Source organism: Hetaerina americana, unplaced genomic scaffold, assembly GCF_022747635.1.
Source record: "Hetaerina americana unplaced genomic scaffold, ioHetAmer1.1.p SCAF_80, whole genome shotgun sequence".
NCBI lineage: Eukaryota > Metazoa > Arthropoda > Insecta > Odonata > Calopterygidae > Hetaerina > Hetaerina americana.
Window position 1 is genome coordinate 1,257,776 of NW_027287428.1, and position 27,948 is coordinate 1,285,723.

At 35.3% G+C, this 27,948-nt stretch overlaps 1 protein-coding gene across 1 annotated transcript; it reads left to right on the forward strand.

Moving 5' to 3' along the window:
• Positions 1-53: 53 nt before the first annotated feature.
• On the forward strand, positions 54-27,863 carry LOC139698257 (peptidyl-prolyl cis-trans isomerase G-like). The gene is made up of 10 exons (XM_071597132.1): positions 54-196; positions 345-648; positions 937-1,024; positions 1,352-1,381; positions 1,487-1,632; positions 7,507-7,615; positions 10,262-10,694; positions 17,028-17,123; positions 21,947-22,068; positions 25,809-27,863. Exons 2-10 carry the CDS (start codon positions 357-359, stop codon positions 27,325-27,327), a joined length of 2,835 nt encoding a protein of 944 aa, XP_071453233.1. The 5' UTR covers positions 54-196; positions 345-356; the 3' UTR covers positions 27,328-27,863.
• Positions 27,864-27,948: the final 85 nt, after the last annotated feature.

Consider the following 27,948-nt stretch of genomic DNA (forward strand, 5'->3'; position numbering starts at 1 on the left):
TCATCTAAACAGCGCTCTTGGAGCGTGATAAGAAATCAGGCGGCCATGATGGTTAAATGCGTACGTGATATAAATAAGTCGATTGGTTTCATGAGAACATTTCATATTGCTATATGAGTCCTTGGTTTTTCTGTGTTGAATTTAAATTTCTGGCATAATTTGTTGGTCCTGCTATTACTTAAAGTTGGTTTAAAAGGTGAGTTCGTATGCCATCGATGAAATGATGTTACTTATCTAGATAGCTTTTAATGAAAGAAGCGTACATAAAATTAGTTTCATTATGCTGATCTGTTTCACGACTAAACTCAGTGATAACTTTAATATGAATGTGATAATTCTTTCAGCAATTCTTCGAGATGACTGTGACAAAGGCTCACCGGCCACGGTGTTTCTTTGACATTGAAATCGGTGGTCTTCCGATGGGAAGAATGGTCTTTGAATTGTTTTCTGATGTATGCCCTGTTACATGCGAAAACTTCAGAGCATTATGTACGGGAGAAAAAGGAATTGGGAAAACCACATCAAAACCCCTTCATTATAAAGGCATAATTTTTCATCGTGTTGTCAAGGATTTTATGATCCAAGGTGGAGATTTTTCCGTGGGTAATGGAACTGGAGGAGAATCTATCTATGGAGGAACCTTTCATGGTGAGATGATATTGACGAATCGTTTATTCATTGAAGTTAATGTTTTATTTTAGTTGAGTTTATCATTTTGTCCATTTGAGAATTAGTGGAAATTGCACCTAATTAAGCCTGCTCGAGTGCTTCTGCTCTATCTTGCTGGATGTCTTAAGTTATATGGTGTAATTTAACATTTTGCATTCCAGCGATTGCAATTGACAATTTTCTAGTCATAAATTGCAACCATGCTTATTTTCCTCTTTAGTAATATGATTTCAGGGCATTAATTGATCAGTATTTTCCTTTTGACAGATGAAAACTTTGAACTTAAACATGATAAGCCGTTTCTGCTATCAATGGCAAATCGAGGGGCTGATACAAACGGGTCACAGTTTTTCGTGTAAGTATTAATTATCCAAAGTCGACCTATATTTGTTAAAATATGCAGCTCGTGATCAAAGGTACTTAGTAAACGAAATATTCAGCTGTGATTTAAACTCATGTGGAGTATGAAAGAAGTTTTCTGTAAGATTATGAAAAATCTCTTTCCAGGGTTTAGTTTATATCTCTGGTCATTTTAACTGAAAAGGTCTTATGTGTCATTTTATTTCTGCGTATAGTGTAGACAGTGTTAACTAGTGAACAACCTGGCCCCACCATTGGCCCTGAGTCCACTGTTCATGTATGGGACTCTCATCCCACTTTAATCCATATTTTGTTGTTGTAGTACAACGCAGCCAGCTCCTCACTTGGACGGGTGAGTCAAAAATACCTCATACAGATTTATTCATACATGCACATTAATAGCCACTTTTTATTGAAAGGAATTGGTTAATAAGTTGTAATTACTCTCTGGATTCAGCATCCACGTGGTGTTTGGGCAGTTGCTGTCTGGGAAGGAAGTGGTGTCCCATATTGAAGCTCTACCTGTTGACCGTATGTGCCGCCCACTCCAAGATGCACGTGTTTCTAACTGTGGAGAACTTGTCCTTCGAGTAAAGTCTAAAGGTTTGTGTCAAGGATTTTGCAAGTACTAGATTTGTAAGTGTCCTTAATCATACAGACTGGCATGTATGAGGAAAAGAAGCAAAAGTTAAAAAATAAAACTTATTTTTATGATAAAGTTTCAAAAATGAAATATGCTGGAGTACATAATAATATCACAGTTGCATTAACTCTTAAAATACAGAAACATCAAATACAAATTTGTAAAATTTATTAAATGAAAATTTCAGAAATCGATTCATTTGTAATGTGACAACGTATAGTAGATAGGTAAATGGGAAAAAGACATGCAAGCAATGCATGTCACGAATATGTATGTGAAAAATTCTTTTAGTATAATGACTTTTTGTTGAAATTGTCATTTGAATCAGGCAGCAGATGTAAAACACAGTGATGTTGAATTCAGTTGATTGAGGTTTTATAGGGAAGGATGTTTCTCTTAATTTCTCTAAAAAATATGTAGGCTTAGTGATTGGGGACTTCTATATTGTTTCATGATAAGTTCAGGGCAATTTATCGTTATTATTTAAATTATTCTAGAATACATTGTCACATGATTTTTCCTTTATATAGATTTTTAATGTTTAGATTTAGTCAAGTATTGCTCTAGTTCAATTCTGATTCACTTTAACTATGTTTATAATAGAAAATTAATAAAAACTTTTGTACTTCTTCTATTGCCCCAATGTGGGACTTTGGGTATAATGCCAGATTATAGAAGCATATAGTAGGGAAGGTAATCTAACTAAGATGAATATGATCAAAATCAAATTCTTCCTTGGCATAAAATGCAGTGTTTTAACGATGTTTTCTGCCAATTAAATAACCACTACATCATCTTGGAGGAAAAATATACAAGTACAGATTTTTTAAATTTTTTTTGTAGAATGTTTGACCTGAGTAAATGCTGTACTAAGGTACATTTTAATTTAGTCATCTGTAAATTTTTGTTAAATGATCTAAATATGGTTTCCTCACCGAGCATGTAAACTTTCATATTTTTGCATTCAATTGTTGAATGGTACTTCTGGGTTTGATGCATAGACAATATAATAAGGTACCTCGCATTGAAGCATGCAGTACTGCAATAAATTTAATGTGAAAATATACAAAGTTTAGTTATTCAGTAATAGTGTATTTTCACAAAAGTTAATCCTGAGACCATTAAATTATAGGTGATAATAAAGGACTATAAATCATGAGATTTGTGTTTGTGGATTTTCCTGAGATGATAACCATATTGCTCAGGAATAAATATGTACTTTGCTCAAGTTTAGGCTATGGTTAATTTACAATTTGCAAAATACAGTGAACTATTGATTATATGTCTACACATTATTTGTGCTATTCTATACTCAGCACTAGAAATTTTGATAAAAATTCATCATAAGGATATTTAAATGCTTTGAAACTTCCATATACTTTAAAAAAACATAAGTTTGAAATACCTCTGCTTTCATTGAGTGCTTTTATTTCACATAATTTGAATTAGTCAGTATTTAATTTTTTAATTGAAACATTTTTGTAATATCTGTACCCTCCCATTATTACTTTCTTTGCATTCATTACCCCTGAGAACTGCATATTCTCCTTAAAGGTGCAAAAATAAATTGTTTTCTTAATATACAAGTAATAAGGCCTTGCCTTTCTACACTTCAATATTTTAATGGGAAATGATGTGACTAATACGAATTCTTATATCAGCAATCCTTAGTCAATATTCTTCCTTGCCAGTAATTTGTTTTTTCCTTGTTACGTGGTTGGTTTAGTTTTCAGAAGAAAATATGTTCTACTATTCACCTATGTAAGTTCTGTTTACTTGTAAAACTATAATTCCACTCTAATAAAAGGGTTGAAATACGAAAAAATGTCATTTCCATTGCTAAAAAACTAACACAAAATGAAAAACTAGAGTTTCCATGTTTATCCGTTTATATCACGGCAATATTTTCCATGGATTTTGATAATCCTCTTTTTAATTATTAATGCTTCTTTATGCATCTATTAGTACATATAATTGAGAGTTTAATGTGCAAAGCAATTTCCACTCGTTGAGTACTGTGCTTGACACTATTGTGGAACTGTCAATCATGTTATGAATGTCTCCCAATGCCAAGAACTCTCATTAGCAATAAAGTGTCCTAAATATTGAATGGATAGATAGATAAAGTCTTTATTTAGGCAAAATTGAGACCTAATGGTCTTTTCTTCCATTTAATCTATAAAAAGTGGTGTATAAAAGTATGCATTTGTTGCAAATGCCTACATTTAAATAAATACTTCATTTATGAAAAAATTTGAGTAATTGTGGCCCCTTTTTTGTAGCAAGCTTGTAAATGTGCAGGTGCGACTGAACTGGTTTGCATACCATTACACACTTGAATGCAGTTTTATGTGCACCACACATGTGGGAATTTCGCGGTACAAAAATTATTTTAATTTACTCTGATTTGAACCCAGATTCCTCTATTTTTAGCCAAGTGTTTAGCTGGTTAAGCCAAAAAGGCATCCTCTAATGCTATTTGATGATACTCCAGTAAAGGACTAGAGGAGGATTCTCTTAGGAATTCGCAGTATCGGAGGGTCCTGAAGTAGCTTAAATGGCGAAAGCTCTTGACTGAAAATTGAATGATCCTGGCTAGAATACTGATCAAAGTAAATGATTTTTGTACGGTGAAATTCGCATATTTACAAGAATCCATGTTTCAAAGATTTAACTAAACTTAAAGATGGATGTAATACTATAACATTCTCTAAGTGAAGTAGTGCTGTTTTATACATATGTTGAGTTTTTAAGGTTATAGGAGTATCTTTGTTTTCCTCAACTTCTGTTTAATTGTAAATTTTTCATGGCACTAAGTGAGAAAGTTAATCTGATGTAGATAGGTAGGTATTAAGATTGATGAGGCCTTCAACAGGTGGTCATTTCACACTACTTCCTGCTTATTAAAATTTCAAGATATCAACTTATGGAGAATAAAAAGTATCCTTGAAAACATGAATTATGAAATAATGAATACCTGCTAGCATTATAACAAGTTAATTATGCACATTCCTTTTCAAAATATATATTATTATCCTGCCAATATTCATGGGGATATCCCATGCTTGTTTACTATCCAGAAATACACAAGCCGTCAAGAAGAGCAGGCTAAATGTGATATGGAGGTAGTAGGAAAATGTTGCATCATAGTATGCATATGAAGGATTGCCCTACTAAGAGATTGGCTAAGAGCACCATAAAATTTATTTACTGACAATGAATGGTCGGATTTTTACAAAATTTTTAAGTGTAAGCAAAAAAATGTCTCTAGACAGCTTTGTTGTACCAAGGAATCAGGAAAATATCATAAATAATAAACTAATTATTTTGATTCTTTTTCATTTTTACAAATCAAATTTGCATTCACAGTTGCTCCATTCCTCAAGAAAAGATGGAGATGATCTGTGATCCTAAAGACTGTGTATGTATACTGGGCATGGCGCATAAATCCGTACAAATGAAACTTTTCTTTAAAACCAAATTTATTAAAAATGTTCAAATTAAAATCTTTTTACATATAAGTAGTGGTATCTGTCAACAGTAACGTTACTCAATGTAACCCCCTTCAGCTGCATTGACTGCCTCCAATTTTGTTCTGAATTGATCGCATACACCATTTAAATCAGTGCTGTCCATATTCGAGAATGCTGCTACGATAGCGGTGCATAGAGATGCGACATTAGGGTGTCTTGTCTTATGGGTAACTCTTTTGACTACGCTGCAAACATAATAGTCGAGGAGGTTCAAGTCTGGTCTATTCGGGGGCCAGAACTCCTTTGACCAGAACATGTCAATTTTATCTGAGAGCCAGTTTTGGACTAAATGACTCATATGAACTTTTGCACTGTCCTGTTGAAAGGCATATTGTCTCCCCGAGGCCACAGTTACCATTCACAGTTTCCGGACATTCTTTGAAATTTGCAGATGGACTTCTTTTGTGATGGTTTGTCCCTTTTCAAAGAAATGTGGCGGCATGATATCAACCTCACTGGACACAACACCTAGGACATGAACACTGGCTGGAAATTTTGTTCGAGCAACAATCAGGACATCCTTGGGTTCGTGCGCATGCCAGCAATCATTTCTCCGGTTGATCTTCTCTTCAACGGTGAAAATAATTTCATCAGAAAAGAATCTGATCCGCCTAGCAGCTTCATTTTTTAGAACACAATAGTAGGTTGCAGCGAGCAATCCACTTTGTTCTGGCAGCCTCAGACAGCATGTGTCGCACCTTATTGTGTACGACTTGTATCACAGGTCCTCCTCTGCCATCCAATGCATTGTTCGCTCACTAACATTCAATTCTGATGTCAATTGCGATGCCTGTGAAATGCTGCTATTTAACAAAGTTTTACTCTGGAAAAACTTTGCCACATCAGCTTAAACTATTCATATCCTCAGTCTTCAGTGAATACTTGATATTATATGCACATTGTGTTTTTTTATGAGTCAAAATATTTATTAAATAGTTGTGTCCATCCAAAACCTACCTCAACCAGTAGGTTACTTAATAATATATGTATATATATAAACCATAAACACAGTAATAACCCGAAGGTCGATTTGGTAGGTGATGGTAGAGTTTACCCAGACTAAGTCCGACAGCGTATGAAATTCACCCAACAGAGTAGGGGGCCAGTTCCTTTCCCTGTGCCGGTTATGGCCCAGGAAGACCTGGTACCTGAAAAATCACATAGCTTGGGTGGAGCTGCAGGTGCCCTGTGTGCCTTGCCCGGGAATTGAACCCAGGACCCTCCTGACAGCAGTCCACTGGACTACCGCGACCCACATATATATATATATATATATATATATATATATATATATATATATATATATATATATATGTGTGTGTGTATACACTCATATATATATATGTATATAAATAAATGTGTGTGTATATATATATATATATATATATGTTATATATATATAACATATATATATATATGTTATATATAAATATATATATTATATATATATATATATATATATATATATATATATATATATATATATATATATATATATATATATATATATTGGGAATAGGAATATACATAAAAGATGAACACAGGAGAGGTGGGGAAGGCAGAATTAGGTAGATCACTAGCACTAAAATATCTCCTTCACCAGGACTTGAACACTGTATCTTTTGACTTGCCGGGCTGATGCTCTAATCACTTGAGTTATCGAGGAAACGTAATTTACAGTGAGATCTGCGGTGTCTTAATGCAACCAAGTGCCCCATCCTTTGGTCAAGAGATGGTGCCAGAGGGCTGTTTCACCCACCAAAGGAGAAATAGACGACACAATATATATGTATATAGTTTTCCTTAAGTAAACTTTGTGGATTAATTATTTTATTTTGGCATGGAATGCATTATCGTGTATGACATTAATTTATAAATATTCTTTCACTGAATTATTGTATCATCTTAAAAGAAAGATTAATGAACAAATTATGCTCCATGCAAGAGGTTCCACTGTTCTGAAGAATTGTCTAATGATTTCAAAAATTTGCTATAATCTTAAGTTGAAATAATTCATATGAGTGATTTGGATATCATTAACATTCAATTCAAAACCCCATTTCATTTCCTTGATGCAATAACTTAGATATAGAGAATATATCAAGGCCAAACAAAAACTTTGAATTAGCATATCATAAAAATTTTTTCTCCATCGGACACCTAGCATACTTTAATTTTAAGTTGAATGGAAGAGTTAATTTTACTCCTACAACTACCACTTTCTGTGGATGCCCACAAAGAGAGATTTAAAATGAGATTTCGAAAAATTTTAGTACAGCAATATTGGTTCTATTCTTGCAGAGAAAAAGAAAAAAGTCAGCTGTAGTAGCAGCAGTTCCTCAGAGTCCAGCAGCGAGGAAGAATCTGATGCGAAGGAAAAGAAGAAAAAGAAGAAGAAAGAGCGTGCCAGGTTTGATTGTTCTTTAGTAATCATAATGAAGTATATTTGCATGAAGGAAAAACAATTGGATTCCATCGATTTTGGATTGGATTCATATGAAGCTCTGTTGACTGTGCATGCTTCCCTTTGTGCATGTGCTTCACTTTATGAGGGGCAAGTTTATTTCATTTCCATTGCCGTTCCATTTTCATTCCATTTCCATCCAAACTTTTAAACTAACTCTTCCCTGTTTCTGATTTATATTCCTGGTGCCCCATTTTTTTTTACTGCATCTGTCCTGTAGTGTTGCATTATATCTGAAATATATTATATCCTCTAACACATTCAGTTCCCTAATGTTCCTGGTGTGGTGCACCAATTTTGTTCTGATATTTTAAAAATTCCTTCAGTATTTTTGTCTATTATGTGTTGTAGGAAGTGAGTTGTATCAGTCCTAAAATAGGTACTGGAAATGCTCGATGGATGGCTTTCTCATGTCTAATTCCTTCTCTATGGCAGAATTTTACCTCATTTAAGAAAAAAATGGTGGTGTTTGTGAAATGTTAATTTTTCATACTTGCATGGCATCATTTTTGCAACGCTGCCAGATTATGGGTGTTCCCACATTATGGTTTGACAAAATAGGAGTGCTCAATTATGCAATTCTTGTTTAAAAATCATCCTAAGGCTAATTCGTATCATAAATATGTCGCATCCTTTCCTTTGTTTCTTATAACATTATGGAAATAATTTAATAACTTAAAAAAAAATTATTTTAAAAATTCTTTTATATTTACGTTAAATTTATGAATTTAGTGAAAGTAATTTTGCTTTATTCAATGTAACCCCCTAAAATTTTTTTGCTTTATTTGCATTTCATTTATGAAGAAAATCTTGATTACCTCTTATGTGGATACACAGTACTTTAAACAGTATGTAGCACACACAGTAGGACAGCATATTTTATGCATTATTCTGAGGTTTTTTACCCAAGCATTGCAATGAATGCCTCTTAACAGGCCAGTATTTCAATCATTGAAATTATGGGGTATTATTTTTAAATCCAAATACTCTTTAAAATTAATGTTAAATATAACTGAATTATGTAGGAGAAACCTTTGGTGCTAACTATTGCAATTATTGTAGTTTTTGGTATCTTCTGATATTTAAGTCAAGTTTAAAAATTTTACACGTTTAGAAAAATGGTCTCCCAGTGATAGGGGATGTCAATTATAGAAAATGATAAAAAATTGAAATTAAACATACTTTAAAAATTGACCAAAAATCATCTAAATTCAAATGCTCAAATTCTATGAACAATAACTCTGTTCAATCTAAAGCGTACAAATTGCTTGGATTTATCTTCCGACACTAAAAACTTTAATCATATAAAGCCATTTAGAGTTCTGCTAATCTTATTAGTTAGGCCACTCGGTGAATACTGTTCTACTGTTTGGTCACCTTACTACAAACTTTGTATCCATACAATACTTCAAACGTGTTCAAAGAAAATTTGTGTGCAAAATTGCATTCAAATTCATTTTTAATAAAGACCTTTATATCTATCATGAAATGTTACCTCAACTAAATCTCCCCTCCTTGCTTTAATGTTGAACAATTTATAGCATATCTTTTCTTTCTAAATTACTGCACAACAAGATTGATTCCTTAGAACTCCTAAGTTAAAAATACCTGAAGAAATTTAGAATGCCAATTATTGCTGTGTGGATATTTGAACATTTCAATAAGTTTTTCTTAATGCCCATTGGGTAAAATTTCTTAACCGATGCCCCAAGATCTGCTTAATGTCCGATACTAACATTTATCATTTTGTACCATCATCTGGCCTGTTCTATATTTCTAATGTTCTGTTTCCATTTTTAATTTGGAATATTATTTAATATTGATATTTTGTCTACATTAATTAATCTAACTTGGTATGTATGCAGGCCTTAATACCATCTTAAAATGTCTTTCATGCAGTGCAAGTCAAGATTCTTCTGAATTAAAATTTCATTTTCAAGAACGAGTATGTATCTTTATGTAATTTATACAAGTATGTAAATGTTTTTTATAATTTTTGAAAATTAGTAAAATAATTTTTTTATTGGCGATTCTCATTTTCGTACAAAATTAAATAGGTTCTTTTTGAAATTGATAATTTTAACTTTATCTTGGAACTGGAATTTGTAAATGGAAGAATAAGGAAACCATTGCTTTAAAAATACAGGCTATTTTGAGTTCGGGTGTTTTACATGTATTGTCTCTGTTAAGAATGATTCTTGGGTTACTTAATGTATACTTCCTTGCCTATAGAAGATTTTTCAGGTCTTGATTACTTGAAAAATGAAAATGCAAGATGCTTGGAAACTTTTCATTGTTTTACAAGTGTTAATTTGGGAGTTTGGTTTCCTGTTATTAATAAGCTGAAAGTATATCAAGATACAAAAGTTTAAGTACATTAACAACTAATTGATGACTAAAGCTAGCTGAGCTTCAATCTTCGTAGATTTCTTGGTTCAGGTATCACTATGGAACTACTGAACTGCAAAATTCAGGTATTAAGTTGAGAAGATGTGATCCATAAAGAGTTGTTTTGCTCGCATTTTTCCCTCAAATCCCTGCTTATTTTGGTGATTCAGTAAATTTACGGTTGCATTGCATGGTTTGTTACAGAAAGAAGGATGCAACCTCCTCAGCCAATGAGAGTGAGGATTTGGAGCCTGGAGAGCTGCATCCATTGGTCACCGTCACCAAGATAAAAGCAGATGAGATCCCTGACATCCCCATGAACAAGTTTCTTCTCAGAGCAGTTGGCAGCGATTCTGAAGGCAAGAAAGATGAAGAGAAGAAAGGTACAAAGAGGTCTGCGGAGAAGTCCAAGAAGGCTGATGAGAAAAGGATCCGTGAAGATCCCAAGAAGAAGAAGGATGAGAGGAAGGGCATGGATCGGCGGAGGGGGGATGAGTGGAGGAGAGGGGATGATGGCCGAAGAGGAGGAGGGGATGAGCCACGGTGGGAGGATGAGCGCCGTGATGGGAAGAGAAAGAAGTCAAGGATCCGTGGCGTAACCAAGAGTGGACGAGTCATCAAAGGCCGTGGGGTTTTTGTAAGTGACCAAGTCCATCTGGAATGTATTATAAGTGGTAGGCCTATTTATAATTACGAAGCATTGAATGTTTATTGTGACTGACTTTAGCTCTTATAGTCACTCCATATTTTCTTGTTAATTTATCAATCTAATTCTTCTAAACCTTTTCCCTGCTGATGCATGTGATGGAGTTTAGATTCCTGTGATATTTTGGAGATTACGTTACTTCAAATTCTCCTTGACATCCTTGACATATCCTTGACATGGTGCAGGGGTTAGGTTGTTCCGATGATGCTTAGAGCTGTGCTGGTGGGAGCAATGAAAATTGGTCCTGGTAGGGCCACCCATGCCAGATAGGTCGAAGTTCCTCATTAGGGTGGCTGCAAAGGTGTCCGACCCCAGTTAAAAATACCATTGTGGAATGAAGTTTTCTCAAAACTTCACTAAGTTTAAATGCCCGGAAAGCACCAGATCATACATTATTATTGAGGAAGGCAATGGTAAACCACCTGAGTTAATTATCCCTGAAATATAATGATGAGCACAATAAAGAAAATGAGTCCTGGCAAGTACGGGACTCAGCCCAATCGGTCGAGTATCATGTTCAGCGGCGGGAGCAGCAAGGCTTCAGTGGTCATCACAAAACCATTGCAATGTAAATCTGAAAGCAGCAGCCCAGAAGACAAAATAAGTTAGAATAGGAACTTGGAATGTTAGCACAATATTGAAGACTGGAACATTAGAGAACAAGAAGAGAGAGATGGGAAAAGGAAGTATAGACGTTTTACGGTCTTGACTGGGGTGAGATAGAAGGACAGGGGGGATTGCTGGAGTGATCGTTGGTAATATACTGCAAAGGGGGTGAGAGCCAATGAGTAGTGGCAATAATATTGAATAATAAGAGGAGAAGAAGAGCAATTTACGTAGAGCCAGTAACTGGTAGAATATTATAAGTAGCAGTGAAAGTTGAACTGACGAACTGGGTCATTGTTCAGGTATACATGACACCAAGCAATCATGAATGAATGAAAAAGGGATGAAGAGGTTGATGGGGTATATGATCAGTTAGAGGAGATAATCGTTGGCGTTCATGAAGGGAAATATTTGATATTGATAGGGGATTGGAAAGTGACGGTAGGTAAATAAAGAGATGGTGATGAGGTGGGGGATTGCAGTTTCAGAACAAGGAATGAATGCATGGATAAAGCGATATTGCTGCAGATGATAGGGGTTAATCAAAATGAGTGCATGGTTTAGGCACCACGAAAGAGTGAGGCACACATGGATAATGAATGGGGATTAGGGGAGATATCAGACTATATTTTCATTGGGGATAGATGAGGAACAACATACTTGATTCCCCCTTTTTCCTGGAAGTGGATATGAACTCGGATCATGATTTGGTATGAAGTGTAGAGTCCGATTCAAAACTTTAAACAGGGATAACTCTTTAGGAATTGGAACATAAAAGCATGAACTGGATTAATAAGGAAGGAGTACCAGTAGGCTGTAGAGAAAGTCATGAGTGAGGAAAGAGAACTATGTGCTACGGAGGAAAAATGGGAAGAAATAAAAAATGGATATCAAAAGTTGCAAACGAAACTATAGGAACAATAATTATGAAATTATCAAGGAAACAATGTATTACAGGGATCGAGATGTTGCGGTGGCTTACGTACAGGCTCCCCACCGAGAGGGCCGGGGTTCAAATCCTGGAGACAACAAATATTTTGCAGTGATATCCCAATCGCTACTTGAGGTGCTTTGTGGAGAGCACTTTGAGTGAGTATGATGTCCGTCAGATGGGATGGGAACTATGGACTCCTTGGCACCTGGTTTTAAGAGTAGGCTAATGCCTATGCCAGGTTTCTCTCCACTCTTCCTTTCCCATCCATCCCTAATGGCATAAATGGCAGCTATTGGTCGCGTCCCATAGAAACTACTGAAACAATGGATTACGAACAAGTTGATTAGAAAGATAATTGAAGGAAATGGAAGAATGTAAATACAGAGTTTGATAAAAGGAAGTATAAAGAGTTAGTTATTAAATTGCGGTGGTTAACAAATGGAGCAAAATTGAGTAGTTTCAGGCACGATGTGCTGGAATTTGAACGTAATGAAGAAAAAATAGTAACAATTTTCCTCTAGATAAGTTGAATGATGATAATGAAAAACTGATTGAAGCACTTTTCCACTTTATAAATTTTTTTTAATTTTATGACTGGGTTTCAATGTGTTACATCATCATCAGGTTTAATCAAATCAAAATTTTATCAAGTGGAAAAAAGCTTCGATCAGTTATTCATTATGTTCGACTTCCACCACATCACGTGTGAAGCTACTGAATTTAATGAAGATGTAATACATCCGGGTCATGCTATTAAACTTATCTAGTGGAGAATTTACTATTAAATAGAGCAAACAAATCTTGGTGGGTAATGCAGTGCGAGGATATGGAAAGTTTGCAGAAGAAGAGTGAAATTGGTACTCTATATAAGAATGTTAAAAACTGTCACGAAGTAAGAAGGAAAAATTGTTGCAAATAATCAAAGATAAGTTAATATTAGTTGAACCAAGGGAAATCCAAGATAGGTGGAAGTAACTCGTAGGAGAATTGTATGGTAAAGAAATCAGGCCAACAACGGTAGACATAGAGAATATTATGTAAATGAAAATAGGTTAGGTTCGGGCTTTCTCGATTCCAAGATAAAAAAGGCATTAAGGTAATCTTCTGTTTTCAGGCTTAACTTAGTAGAAATCCATGTGGATCACTTTAGTAAAAAAAGCACATGCATTGAAACTAGTTGTCTCAGATCTTTCGCACATCCAAATTTTCAGTGATGATGGTTTGCACTGTCATTTTCTCTATGCCAACATGATCATGCGAACACTTAACAGATGGTCTGAATTCAGCATTTCATGCACACATACACATAGCTTATTGTTGTTGGTTCTTGATGTGGGCGGCCATCCAGCGTTGAGCTCGTCCATCTTTGAAGAGCTTGTGCCACTTAAATACTGCAATTTGTGACATGCTTTCATCCTTGAACATTTGGAAAATCATGCCCAGCATTTCCATTGCCAATTTCCCCAGTTTATTGCAAAATATAATGGCATCCCACTGTTCAATCATTTGCCGAATTTTGCACTTGCACCATGGTACTTGACTGGGGTCCTTTAAAAGTATGATCTAGCCTGAATGAATGCTCGCCCTTGGCATTTGCTGAAAGTCAGGCCACAGAGCCTGAACAGTGCGAGTGCACAGCGACGTACAGTCACGTCAGGAAAGAATTTTTCTATATACTTTCTATACAAACCTTGTATTGCAAGAAAATTGTGAAAGAGGAATGGGAATTATTGGAAGAAGGAATGAAAGTTGGGGAATTCATAAAATCAGGTTTGCTGATGATCAAGCCTGTAGTATGTCAGTCAGCCATGAGAGAAGGATGGAAAAAGTGGAAGTCAACTGAAAATAAAACATGTGGAAGAGTTATGTTGTTGGGGGAGGAAAGAGGGGATTGTTGGGAGTAATCAAAAGACTGTAATATAGGGGAGAAATTTAAGCAAATGAGTAGGGGGCAGGAATAGGATAAGGATGTTAGACAGAATGAAGGGAGAAAGGAATTAATCCTATTAGTAGAGGGTCTTACATATTGTGATGTTGGATGTCAGGTTGTGCTTTGTTAAGGGAGAGAGAAGGGAATCGTTGCTGTACCATTCGGTAGCTTGTGCCCATTCAAATCCTACCTTAAGCATTCGATTATCAGTAATAATAGTTATTACAAATTGAATTTGGAATGGTTATTACAGTGTAGTGTGAGTGGCATGGTGTATTTCAAAATACAGAGAAATTTGCTTAAAATGAATTTGAGGGAACCAGCCTTTCACTTTGTGCAATAACATAATTTCATTATATCCGGACTATAGACTTTTTTCCTTGCTTATTGTAAGATTGCAGGCTTTTTTGCCATTAATCGTTTGTATTAGCCCTACAGATCCTTAAAAATTTACTTGTCAGGTTATTTCATCTCACAGCTTAACCTTTTTTTTTTCAACTTCTATTCCAAATGGATAAAAATTGGAAATATCCTCAATGTCTTTTGTTGTACGAGCACCTTGCTATGATCCTTTTAGTAATAGATAGATAGACTCCTCCCCACACTACTCTCTAGTTTAAAGCCATTAGCATTTCAAGGGCTATGACATTGAGAATTGGATGTGTGTGAGCTTCACTGTTTATGCTTTCTTCTAAGAATTTAAATTTGGAAATGTAATCATAATTGAAGAATTATGCTGTACCTCACCAAATCAGTATTTTGTATGCAAATTGTGAGAAAGAAATGAAAGAACACGGCAGGAAACTTGATTTATGGGGACAAAAATGATGATTGGTTGCACATCTTTTTCCCCATATTGGTATAGGCATCTTTGTTTCAGGCTGCAAGTTAAAAATATAAAGCTGAAGAGGAAATTCTATCCATTGAAGAGAAAGTAAAAATTCTTAGCAATGTGGATCCTATAATTTCAAAAAAGGAAATAACTAACTACAGAATCTCACTGTCTCATCTCGTTTCCACTGTGTTTAGCTGAAAGAGGTTCAATTGAAAAGAGCTGTAGTTGAAGGCAGCATGAAAAGAAAGAAACTAAAAACAGCAAAGAATTCTTTTCAAGAATCTCAAGAGTCATCTCTAAATGTTTTTAAAGAATTATTGGATATTATATAATTTAAAACCTAATTGTAGATGCGGGCACGTTCTTTCCAATTTTCTAGTAGCCCATGGCTTGTTATCATTAGTTGCTGTTTTACCCATGTACTTTTTAGTGATTTTTGCATGATAGCTTTTATCTCTGTTTAAATCACTTAATAATATGAAATAATACTGTTATCTCCGCTGAATTAATATGTGAAATATTCATTTAGCTTCTGTCCCTCTAAATCTGCTAGATTTTTCTCTGGCAGGTGAAAGTACTCTACTATTTTTATAGTTCCAATGTTTTCAGTGCCTTGTTCTGTTTCACAAATTTCATCTTTCTTTGGCCTTAACTGTTATTTATAATGGTCTCGTAGTATTATCTACTGAGCAGCCTCCTTGTTATGCTGGTGACCTGCATAAGAAGGATAAATTACAATAGAGCATAGAAATGTCATGTGACTGCCGATCCAATAAACTTGGATTGACCTTAGTTAAAGACATATTTTGGGTTAATAATGGACTTTGGCCATTAATTATTCATCGGCGTATGGTGATTGTTATTTCTAAGAAAAATTAATTATGAGCCTAAGTATAGTATAGGCCTCAAATAAACTTACTTTAGAAACCCTATGTATCCATGACCTTGATATCATAGGGTGGGAGACCTTGGAGATATTCATTGAGTAATACTCTTTGTGATTAGGTAAGGCAACAGGTAAAATAAGGTTGAGCAAACAGCCTTATGGAGAATTGAATTTATTTTTTTATTTTTATGTATAATTCCCAAGGTTTGGTCATCCTTATGGTAATTGAATATTAACCATTTCAAGCTTTCCTAATGTCAGTAAAAGTTGCTCCTATTGGTTGTGTTGGTATTAAATCTTTTTATAGAATAGTTTTATTGATCTCTTAAACAATTTGTCTAAGCTAATGTTCTGAATGTGAGACACTCGAGTTTGGAGTAATCAAGTATTATTTTTCACAAAATGTTTTTTGTATCATTGTTATTGTTTATTTATTATTATTTTATCTTGTTATTATACAATGGTAAATATAAGATCTTTTTATCAATCTGTGCATTTATTGTCGTTTTGCAAGTATGAAAATGATCTGGAGAAGAATGTTCATGTTATGTTTATTAGGTATTGAATTCCCTAAGTTAAGAAGTCATTATTAGTTAATTATTACAGTGAGATTCTCTTGTAGAACATCAATATATCTTGATATAGTGAAATGTCAATGCAATCATTCAAGTAAAAATGTAAATAACTCAATGTGATACATTTGAAAAGGGAAGTTATATGGCTTGACATTTTAAAACATCTTGCATTCAAGCTTTATTCTTATTCAATGTAACTTTAGCATTAATTTTAGTTGCCTTTGCAATTTCATTAAAGATATGTATAGCTTCCATAGAGTGGCCACTGGATATCTCTCTGTGAAGAGAGTCATCCTAAATCCCCCATGTCACCTTGTGGTCCTACCTCGTTTAAATCTCTGTATGTTTCCCTTGGTTAAGGATATGGTTAGAGGCACTCTAACCCTAAATACTATTTGCTGAATCACCCTGCCGGAAAGGATGTTACCAACCACCATTGACGAATGGAAATTGATGGTAAAGGGCGAGTTTAAAATGTATTGCTTTTTTATCCAACAGCGATATCGCACTCCATCGCGCAGTCGTTCTCGAAGTGTTACACCACCACATTGGCGCCAAGCTCAGAGTAGAACCATCAAACTCAGCGAATATGAGGTAAGAGCAACGCAGCAATATATTTAATTGTAAAAAGTAATGTATTCATGATAATGGATAAATTTGGTTTTTATATATAATATCAAGTATTGACTGGAGACTGAGGATCTGAATAGTTAAAGCTCATGTGGCAAAGTTTTTCCTATGTAAAACTTTGTTAAATAACAGCAATTCGGGGATCGAAATGGTGCGGTGGCTATCGTACTGGCTTCCCACCCAGAGGGCCTGGCGGTGTTCAATATTTTTCAGAGGTATCTTGATTCCTACTTGAGGTGCTTCGTGGAGGCCACTTTGCGTGAGTATGCCGTCTGTCGGATGGGACATTAAGCTGCGGACCCCTTGGCACCTTTTGTAAAGAGGTGCCAAGTAGGCTAATGCCAACGCTGGGTTTCTCTCCACCCTTCATCCTTTCCTGTCCATCCCCTATGGCACAAATGACCTCAGCTGTCAGTCGCCTCCCCTAAATACTACTACTAGCAGCAATTCACAGGCATCAGATCATAGCACTTTTTACTCTACTGCTGCTGTAAATATGGCATTTAGTAGGTTCTAATTACTGGGAATTAATCATGTGCTTATGTCAGTATTGGAAAATGTAGCATGCTGCTGTCTATATTTTTAAACAAAATGATGTTTAAGAGGAAAATGAATTGCCTGATCTTGGCCCTCAGTAACATCACGAAGTGCAGTTTTAATGTTCTTAAAATTTTAATTTTGAAAAATGAAATGTCATTTTTTGTTCATTCAGGATTCTCAAAGCTCTTGTTATAATGGTATGATTAGGGTTTCAAAAATATTTTGAGCATATAAATGTATCCCCTTTGTTCTTGAATTATAAAACTATGCACAAAATTTTATTTAACTTGGCGTATAAAATCACTAATAATATGTTTGAGCATAAGTTAAGTAAAATGTGTGGTCCATAGCCACACAAAGGTACAAGGGAAGCGAGTGCTTGAGACAAACTACTGTAGCAGATGTGCAATGTATCCAGGAATTCCCTTCTCCTCGTTACTCGTGCGAAAAGTTGCCTGTTAAGCGATTAGTTTTCGGGAACAATTTTTTTTCTCATTATGCCAATTACTCGCTGTGCAAGATGCTCATTAAGCGAGGTTTTACTACTTATGGTGAAAACATATGCATGGTTGCATCTCTTGAAGCATACCTTTTCTTAAATTTATACCTGTAGGGAGACAGCAAACATTATATAAAATCAAGGTTTATACAGCATGGAGATCAGGTGGGGTAGGTGTATATTTCAGAATCTTTATATGTTGTATTACAGCGAAAATATCTTAAGAGATTATGATAAGAAAGAAGAGTATGAACATCAATATTTTTGCGAACAAATGCTAGGGATCTAATCAGTCAACGCCAAAACATTTGAGGAATAAATTTGCTCATAGAAATGAGAAATATCCATAAAATTACTAATTTCAGGTTAACAATATTACCGGTATCAACCACAGTAAGTAGTTCATCATTAAGTGTTAGTCACCGATGGTAATTAACACTATCTGTTGTTGATTTTCCAACCTTTGTAAACCCCAAGGAAAATGATAACATAACTTTTAAATATTCACTGTTACAAATCTGACAATATTTTCACCATATTTAAAAGTATTAGTCAATTATTAGTGAATTAATTATCCAAATCAAGACCAGCCAGTAGCATATTATTTCAAATATTTTCCAAAAGGGCGATTCTGCCTGGAAAACATTTTTAAGTAGTTCAAATTAAGGCTCCAGCCAATTGCTTTTCTCGTGTTCAATAACAAAATTAATTCAAGTACTTTCCAATAACCAATTTATTAGTAAAATTAGATTGTAATGAAGTATTATGCAAAGTAAAAATATATAGTTTAAATGAAGCCATGCAAAAAATATGTATCCACATATCATCTGTGAATTGGAGTGAGATTTTGCTTTAAATCTGGGTTCAGAAATTAAAATCGGTGATGAAATTTTGTGATTTATAAATTTTCATTATACATGAATAAAGGCAATTTTTATTAAGCAGAATTAAAAGTTACCTCATTTCCCAGTCCATAAGATGCACCATGTTTTTTCCAGTTAGAATTTATGAAAAATTCTTGGATTGCTATTGGAAAGGTATTAAGAATTAATGAAAAACTCTTAGATTAGTCAGAAAGGTATTTTAATGTTAACCCTGTGTAGAAAGAAAATAGCATCGTTACAGTAAAAAATTAGCAGGTGTATAAATGTTTATTTGTCATAGAATCCCAGAAATTCAGTAAACATTAAGGGTACATCATCCATGTTTCTTATTTTTCCTATCTTAAAACTCTTCCTTTTTCGCAAGTGTATGATGTATTTGTGGAATTCTATAACCTTCTCTTGTAATTAGTTAGCAGTGTTTGTGCTTTTGTAGTTCTAATATGTATGCAGAGACCATTTCTCTTCATGGATCCTTCACACCATAATGTTTTGCCGGAAAAATATACAATTGGCATACCTATTGCCAATTTGCTCGCTTCTATTAAAGTCTTTTTTATGAAACAGTGATCCTATTCTTCCTGTGTTTTACCCAGTTCTTGACATGGTTGTTTGCGTTTTGGCCCATGTTCTTTGGTTTTGTACGAGGGTGGACCTTGTGAGTCATCTTTGAGGGATGTGTGACCCACATTGCTGCCCACTTTTGAAGAGTTGATGTTGACGGAGCAGGGTGCCTGCACACTTTTGTTGACTTTAGATGGATTTTCTTAGGGGTTAATCCATCCACAAATTTTATGACCCCACAAAATTCAAGTTTTTCGATTTTAATGCCAGTTATGAAGGACATCTACTGCAACAATACATGTAAACAAACTGCTTGAGAGAACAAGTTGAAACTTGTTACAGTGCGTTACACCAGAGGGCAACATTCCAAATAGACCAATGCATGTAAGTTTTGCAGCAGCACCATTTGTGAACTGAAACTAAAGGCGCTATATTGTATCCTTCTGTGATTTGTTGGGGAATTTTTAGGAAATACCACTGAGGAACTGTTAAAGCTCTATTGATTACTGCTGTCTCAAAATAGTATTATTATCAAAATTTGTTGTAAACGCAACAATTTGCTTTGCCTGTTAAGGGAAAAAATACTTTTCCCGGTGACTATATGACATACTCATATAGCTGTGGCCCTTAAGTGGCAGAATGCTTTTAGAGCACATTTTGGAGGGCAAAAAAATGCATCTTATGGAGTGGGAAATATGGTATCTATAACATTCTGCAAGTTTCCTAATCATGATTTCCCTAGCATTGAATTTAAGGAGTTTTACATGAAATTTGTTTAGCTGAACCTGGTGTACAGTCTGCATCATGGTTGGATAACATGATATTGTACATAATTAGTGTTAGAAGTTGCACGATGTTCTTGTTTGTAGTCTAATTAAGCTGAAGAGTAAGTATTTAAATAATTTGAATTGCCCTCTTTGATAGTTTCTGTGGTACTTTGTTGCCAAAGTCACATACAAATATAAATTACATATGTATAATCAAAAAGATTACATAAATTGAATTTCTATCCTTTAATTTGTTATTAGGTTATCTTTGTATTGTTTTCTAAGTACAATTCGCTCTGCGGAAAGAATCTAAAATGATGATGATGAAGTCAATTTAATAATGTGATCCTATTTCATGTGTATGAAATCTAAATTTCATTAACTCAAATGCTATAAATAACTGACCTCTATTTGAATTGCCTGCTTAATTTTTCATAAGTATCTAACTCTTTGGTTACCTATTTTCATTTTTCTTAGTCAGGCTTCTTATAGAAATTCTTTACTTGCCCTAACTGGCATACAACTAAATCAGTTAATAAAAATGCAAATATTTTTCTAGATAATCTCTCTTGATAAATTCTTGGCAATGTAATTCTTCTTTAGTTTCATCCATGTTTTATCCTTTAATGTAGGTTTATGTTTATTTGAATACTTCCCTCTGTTATGCTTTCTTTGTAGTACTGTATTAGTCTAGAATTAATTGTTGGGAGCAAGGTTTTTTATGATTGTGAACTATTTTTATTGCTAAACAGCACTTCATCTGGGGAAAAGTAAGATGTAAAAATAATGACCTTCAATATTCTTTTGTAAAATACCATGAGAAGAGATTATATAGTTAAGGCCCAACTGGGGTTATCTTGAGCACTGAATAGGCAGCCTACCACATCCTTGAGACCCTTTTATTTATTTTATTTATTTATTTATTTATTTATTCGGTATACAAGAAAACAGCGCATTCTGGCCTTTACATCGAACTATTAACAACGATAACAATGATAACATTTAGAAACACCCAAGCCCTAGGTGGAGGAAAACTCACCCAGGCGGGACTCGAACCCACGACCCTTGGAATGGCAGACGAGGACGTTACCCCGCCGCCACCGGGGTCGGCGAACAGTTTTTAACAGTTCCATGCATTCTCCCTCCTTGTTCACCATTCACCTTTGTCTAACCACCTCCCAAATGACCTCAGTCCTTTTCTTATAAATAACCTCAACGATTATTTCTCTTGGAATGCTAACTTTCACAAACCTTTCACATCTTCTAATCTGTAATTCTTTATTACTGGAAAGTTCTTCTTATCATATAAGGTAAGATATTGTCAAGAATTATTGGCAGAGTCAGCATTGGAAGATACACAATATATTGGGCTAGCTCTAGAATGTAGTGTCGTATGTGTGATGCTTCTTAGCTATTTTATAAAATGATGGAAAGCTAAGCAAACTGCCATAAATTCTTTAATTGGGTGTTTTATGCATCTTGATAAAAGTTAAAGTGACAATTGTTTGCAATTATTTTCATTTCTTTTATTTTCAGAAAATGGAAAAGGAGCGCAAGAAGAGAGAGGAGGAGATCAAGCGCCGTGAGGAGGAAAGGAAAAAGAGGCATCAGGAGCGAGAGATGTTGGAAAATCCAAATGCAATAAATGCAACTAAAGGGTAAAGCTTTTCCTTTTAAATTTTAGTGGCCTTTTGAGATTTGGTAGTTGATTCCATGTAAGTACCTCAGTGGAGCTCCTAATAAAATAATGACTCTGCAATTTGAGTTGTCATCAACATCATTCAGGGTTATGTTAATTCTTAAATGTATATAAAACTACTTAGGCCTTTCAAAATAAGTGACATTAAGGTCTGCCCGAATAGTAGTCCTGTGAAAGAAAATTGAACCTGTAATTCCTGCCTAAAATGAGATATTCTGATTAGATCTTAAGGTTGTGAGATATCAGTAGGAAGCTTGTGTTCTGGCCCCTGGCCTTCGGCATCCAACTAATGGAAACTTAAAACACAAAATTGTAGGGGGAATAGCGTTCAAAGAACACCCCTGTAATCATTTCGATGACCTTGTTACCCATGTGCAAAAAAATAATCAGTTACTATGTTTCTGAGTTCAGCATATATTCAGCGAATATTTCTTGGTTCAGTGGCAGCTTCTTAAATCAGTGAGATAATGTAATCAGTTATACGATTAGGTTTATTGAGAGAGATGTACTGAATTCAGGGGACTTGGGTTCCACTCATCCTCTTAGTTGAGACATGAGTCCTTATTTAGTGAGGACCCAGTAGCTTGGTACATCCCGCCAGAGGAGGGACTGGGAAAATCATCCTCAGTGTGTGCAGGTGGCTGCTGCTTATATTGCCTAAGAGGAAGTGATAAGGGAGGCAGGCAGGGATGGGGCTAAAAGGATTTAAGGAAATAACATTCCTGTGTGAGTTAATGCATGTTCCATGCATTCGTCATGCACTGGTTCACCAGGGAGCAGATAATGTGTGTTAGTCATCTTAAGCATAAATAGTATGAGTGGAGCAATCCCGAGATACTTAGACTATCAGATTTGCATGATTATGAACTTTCATAACCTCTTCACTAAATGTCTAATAAAGATATTGTTTTCAAGACATGTTGGATTGAAAAATGGGAAAATCATACTTATCAATGGTCCATGTGACCTGAGGAAGCTGACTTCATTTGCCTATTGATATATACTTACCCTTTAATATTTCATAAATGGAAAACTGAACTCTTTGGACTCACAGCATGAATTTCAGTTTTGATATATGAAGGCTAGTCATGAAAGAATGAGAATAAATTTATTGCTCTGAGAGCAGTTCAATAAAGAATCATCATAATTTATTTAGCAAGATTTTTTACCATCCTCAATTATGGTGCTCCTTTTCAAAGTAGTCCCCATTGGTTGCACTGCATTCCGTGATGTGCTCATCTGTTTACTTATGGGATCATAGTGGTAAAGCCAACTCTTATCACCAATAATGATGTAATGATGGTTGGTCTTACCATTGTTCTCGTCAGATACTGTAGCTTATGGCACAACTGTATTTCCATCACCTTTTGCTCAGGCATTAACAATCTTGGCACCTATCTTACATGGACATTTCTTATGTACAAGTTATGGCAGAATGGTAAACACTCGATCATGAGGTATGAGTAATCGGTCTAACAAATTACTGACTGTTGTTTGGCTCTCTTCCCGAGCAATGGCTGCAGCTATGTTGTAAATGAACTTATATTCACTGTGGTAGCTGGAGTTCTCAATGGTGTTGAAATTTTAAGAAGTTCTCTTTATTGGTCGTTTGACCTTGTGGCCAGAACTCATGGTGCTCTATGCCAAATTATAAAATTCTCATTACTTTTGAAAAACAACTCGTATATAGAAGAGAGGTGTGAACTGAAGAGATAGGTGACTTATTACATGTTTCAGACAATGTGGGTGCACGTAAGGGGTAGGATCTGAATGGAATGGACAGTAATAAGCAGAGGATTAGAACAGGGCTGTCCATTAGCACCTACTCTTTTCAACATGTGCATGGAAGAAATGGTGAGAGGGGGCATGGTGAAGGCTGGAAGTAAGAATCTTAGTGGGCAGTCATTCTAGGGAGTAAAATCATTGCTGATTACATTACAGAGCCAATTTTGTTGTCAGAGATTAGTCAATGGCATGAAAGAAATAGTAATGAGCTTCAGAAGAAATAGGAAGACTTATATTTAGCTCTAAAACTGGAAGGCAAACTAAGGGAGGGAGACAGTTAACCTATGGAGAAAGTATATTAGGCTAGATTGGTTTAGTGATTAGAACATAAAGATGAATTACTTGTGGCTTTTCCAAAAGAGACAGTTGACAACAAAGGCTTAAGGAAAGATGTTAACAGAAGATTGCAAATTTTTTTTATGTTGAGGGAGTTATTGGAACTCTGGAACCTAGTTGTTGCCTCCCTCCAACCCTCTGGCTCAACAGAAATTGTTTGAGGCTTTTGAATTTTGAAAAACTAACTGACCAAGAAAAAGAATAAAAAAGTGGCGGTCCTTTTTGGGAAGAGTGAAGGTTGTTAAGAGAAGTTCAAATCAGGCAGAAAATGTTGATGATGGGAATATTGCATGACATTTTAATGTTGAAGATAGGATAGAAAGTAACTTGTGAAGGAGAGAGAGAAAAAGATTCAGTGTGTTGGATGAAATTGAGACAAAATAAAAGGGGTTTAATGGTTTATGGTGATGTATGGTGTTTCAGTATTAAGTGTCATGTTAAGGTGCGCTTGGATATGTAGCAGTGCTTACATATATGCACCTGGGTCCATAAAAATCCTATCATTGCCGTTAGGATAATCATAATAATTGTAAAATTAATCCTTATGAGTGTAACATATTGAGTTTTATGACACACATTATATTTATTCTCTGAGAACACTTTTGTTATTCAATCATAGTTTCTCTTTGCCTCCTTGATGAAAATTAATGAAAGAACTCATAATAAGTTAATTTTTACTCAATGTTCATGTTATTTGAAGCATGGAATTTAAAACTGATTAGTGCATACTTTGATTAATATTTGGATGTGTTCATACGTCAGAGTGTCATAAAGAATTCCTGTCTGTTAATCATTTATGATACACCTAGAAGATAAGAATCATTTCCAACAGCAAAAAACCTATATAAACATTTGGAAGAAATCCTTCATAGCATTTGAACTTAAGAGATTTTTATAAATATACTCTTTGTTGAAAGTCACTCTCCCATCTAGTCATATTTTTTTGAGTGATGAATTAGTTATTACTGCTAATATATCAGGTAATTATCAGGTTGATATCTACTACCCTTATTTCAGTTCCTTAAGACCATGAAATGGCTGCATTCATTGAATTTTTAATAACCAGGTTTTGTCAAAACTTAAAAGAAATCATAACTGCTTTCTGATAAAACCAGTCTACAACTGCATATTCTTTGGATTACTTTTAAAAAAATTCTATAATTGAAGATTAATTTTTGAGCTAACTTAGAATTGTAGTGATTGCAGGTGATATATTGGCTTTAATTGGCATTGTTTTACCCATTACTCAGAATTTCTCCATTGCATAGATAACAGAAACAGCAATGCCAAAATTAAAAATTCCAAGCAATTAATTGTGGAATTGCTATATTAGCTTTAATTGTTCCCTGCAAAATGTAATGTTATTCCAGTGAATTAATTATTTTTTGCTTTCTGTAGTAATGTATTGGCGAGCTTACACAATGAAAATATTTTCAATCATTCTTAAAAATAGGAATGACTCATTTTAAGGGTTATCATTGCTTGCGATGGTGAGGCAAATAGAAATTTTAGCTGGATGTATGATTTCATCAATTTTATTGAACTAATACTGACCCTTATCATTTTTTTCATATCTAGATCTGACGTTACATCAGATTATGCCCCTCCAGATAAGCCACCTGTCCAGGCAGAATCCTCGGAGGAAGAGGGTGAAATGAGGGATGATGATTCTATTGCTGTACCAGAGAAAGTTAGTGAACTCATTGGAATTGATGCACATGGTCATCCTTTCAAGCAGAGTGTGGTAGTTGTAGTTTCGCAATCAAGTCCAAAACCAGTACCTGTGCCTGATGTGCCATCTTTAACAAATGTAGATGAGGATCAGGGCGAAAATGTTGACATTGGTGCAACTCAGTCAGAGACTGGGAAGTCTGAGGGTGAATGTGAAGAGGGTAGTGTTGCTGGCCCTGTTGATTATAATGCTTTAGATTATGAGACAATGGATGGTGCTCAGTCTGAACGGGAAGATGATGACTCTAGAACAGCCAATGCCCATAAGGTAGAAAAGAAATCCATACGAGCTGGAGAAGGTGCTACAAAGTCAGCAGATAGCAATGATCCATGCACAAAAGTGTCTTCTGTTAAAGGTGGCCTCAATGAAGAGCACAACAGGAATTTCAATGAGTCAACTAGCATTGATGAAGAGCCAGCGAATGGCAGAAATGATGATATTGAAACCAAGGAGAATGAAGTTAAAACTGATGGCGTGAAGGGTGAAATCTCACGCCTGGAATGTGTAAGAAGTGAAAAGGGTGCAAGCACGGAAGTTTTTGGCATTGAGGTAGATCATTCATCAGACGAAAGAGGTAATTTAGAATTAGGTGACTTGCCTTCCAAAGGAGATATTCGCAGTTTTACCCCTGAAAAGCCACCTTCTACATTTACACCACTGAGCAAGGCACCAATAGTCCATGATGACCATATGAGAGAAGAAGAAAAGGCTCCAAAGATTGCAAGTGTGGGATTGGATCAGCTGCGAGATGAAGACCGTGCTGAATCTTTGAGAGAGTTGCTAGAGAAGAGTGAAATGAACAAGGAAGATGCCAGTCCATTAAAGGGTAAGCAGGATGGCAAGGTTAAAGGTGTATCTGACAAAACCCAAGCGAGAAAGGACTCAGAAAAGAAAGATAAGGATAGACCAAAGGACAAGGAGGATGTTGCAAAGAAGGATAAGGAAAGGCGTGAGCATGAGAGGGATCGGGGCAAGGAAAGGCACGAGAGGGAGAGGGGAAGGGATCATGGAAGGGACCGCAGGAGGGACCTGAGTAGGGAGCGTAAGCACAGCAACAGGGAGAGGCATCGGTCCTCAAGCTCCTCCTCACGCTCATCATCATCACCAGGAAGCCGTAGCCACAGGAGGCAAAGAACCCGTCGCATCAGTCGCAGTAGTAGTAGGCGTGGTCGAAGAAGTCGCAGTGGCCACCGTGGTGACAGGAGGAGGAGCACTAGTCGTAGGAGGCATGGGAGACGGCCTCATTCCTCATCTTCATCACGATCTTCCTCTAGCTCTTCTGGAGGTAGACCTTCTGGGTGTAGGGAATGTGCCAGGAGAGGTAGGGGTCGACCATGTCGGCAACATGAGAGAAGGCGTAGATGAACTTGTGCTCAGAGTGTTTTGCCAATCCAAACAAAAGGCTCTAAACTGTTTAAAGTGAATAATTCTTTTGTTATTTCTGATGTTGATGTGGAAAGTACATGTACAGGCTAGTATGTGTTTGTAAGACATCTAAAAAACATTCCTTTTCGTATCTCTCTTGCTTATTGAAAGTGAAATGATTGATTTCTAACTATCATTCGTGGTTAACCTGTTTATCCAAAAAGAGAAGTTCTTTACAATGATATCTTTATGATCAAGTTTGGTACTTTTCATTATCAATTGGACTTAATTTAGATTAACGAGCGATAAAGATTATCTGCAATAAAGTTAAGAATTTTGAGAGAATATGAGAGTTTTGAATGAAGTTATTTTTTCAATGTCTTAAAAAATTCAATCGATTTTGCACTAAAAATTATCCATGTGTCTTCATTTGTTCATTAAATAGATCAGTTTTATAAATGACGAGAGGAATTGAAAGCATCGACATATTGTAATGTGGAAACAAAAATAAAATAAAACATTAAGCTCATTAAGTGCATGTTTTTTTTTAGTTGAGAGCAATGATCATTTTTTCAGTTGACAGGTGCTATTAAAAACTGAAGGTATATGTTATTTTCTTTT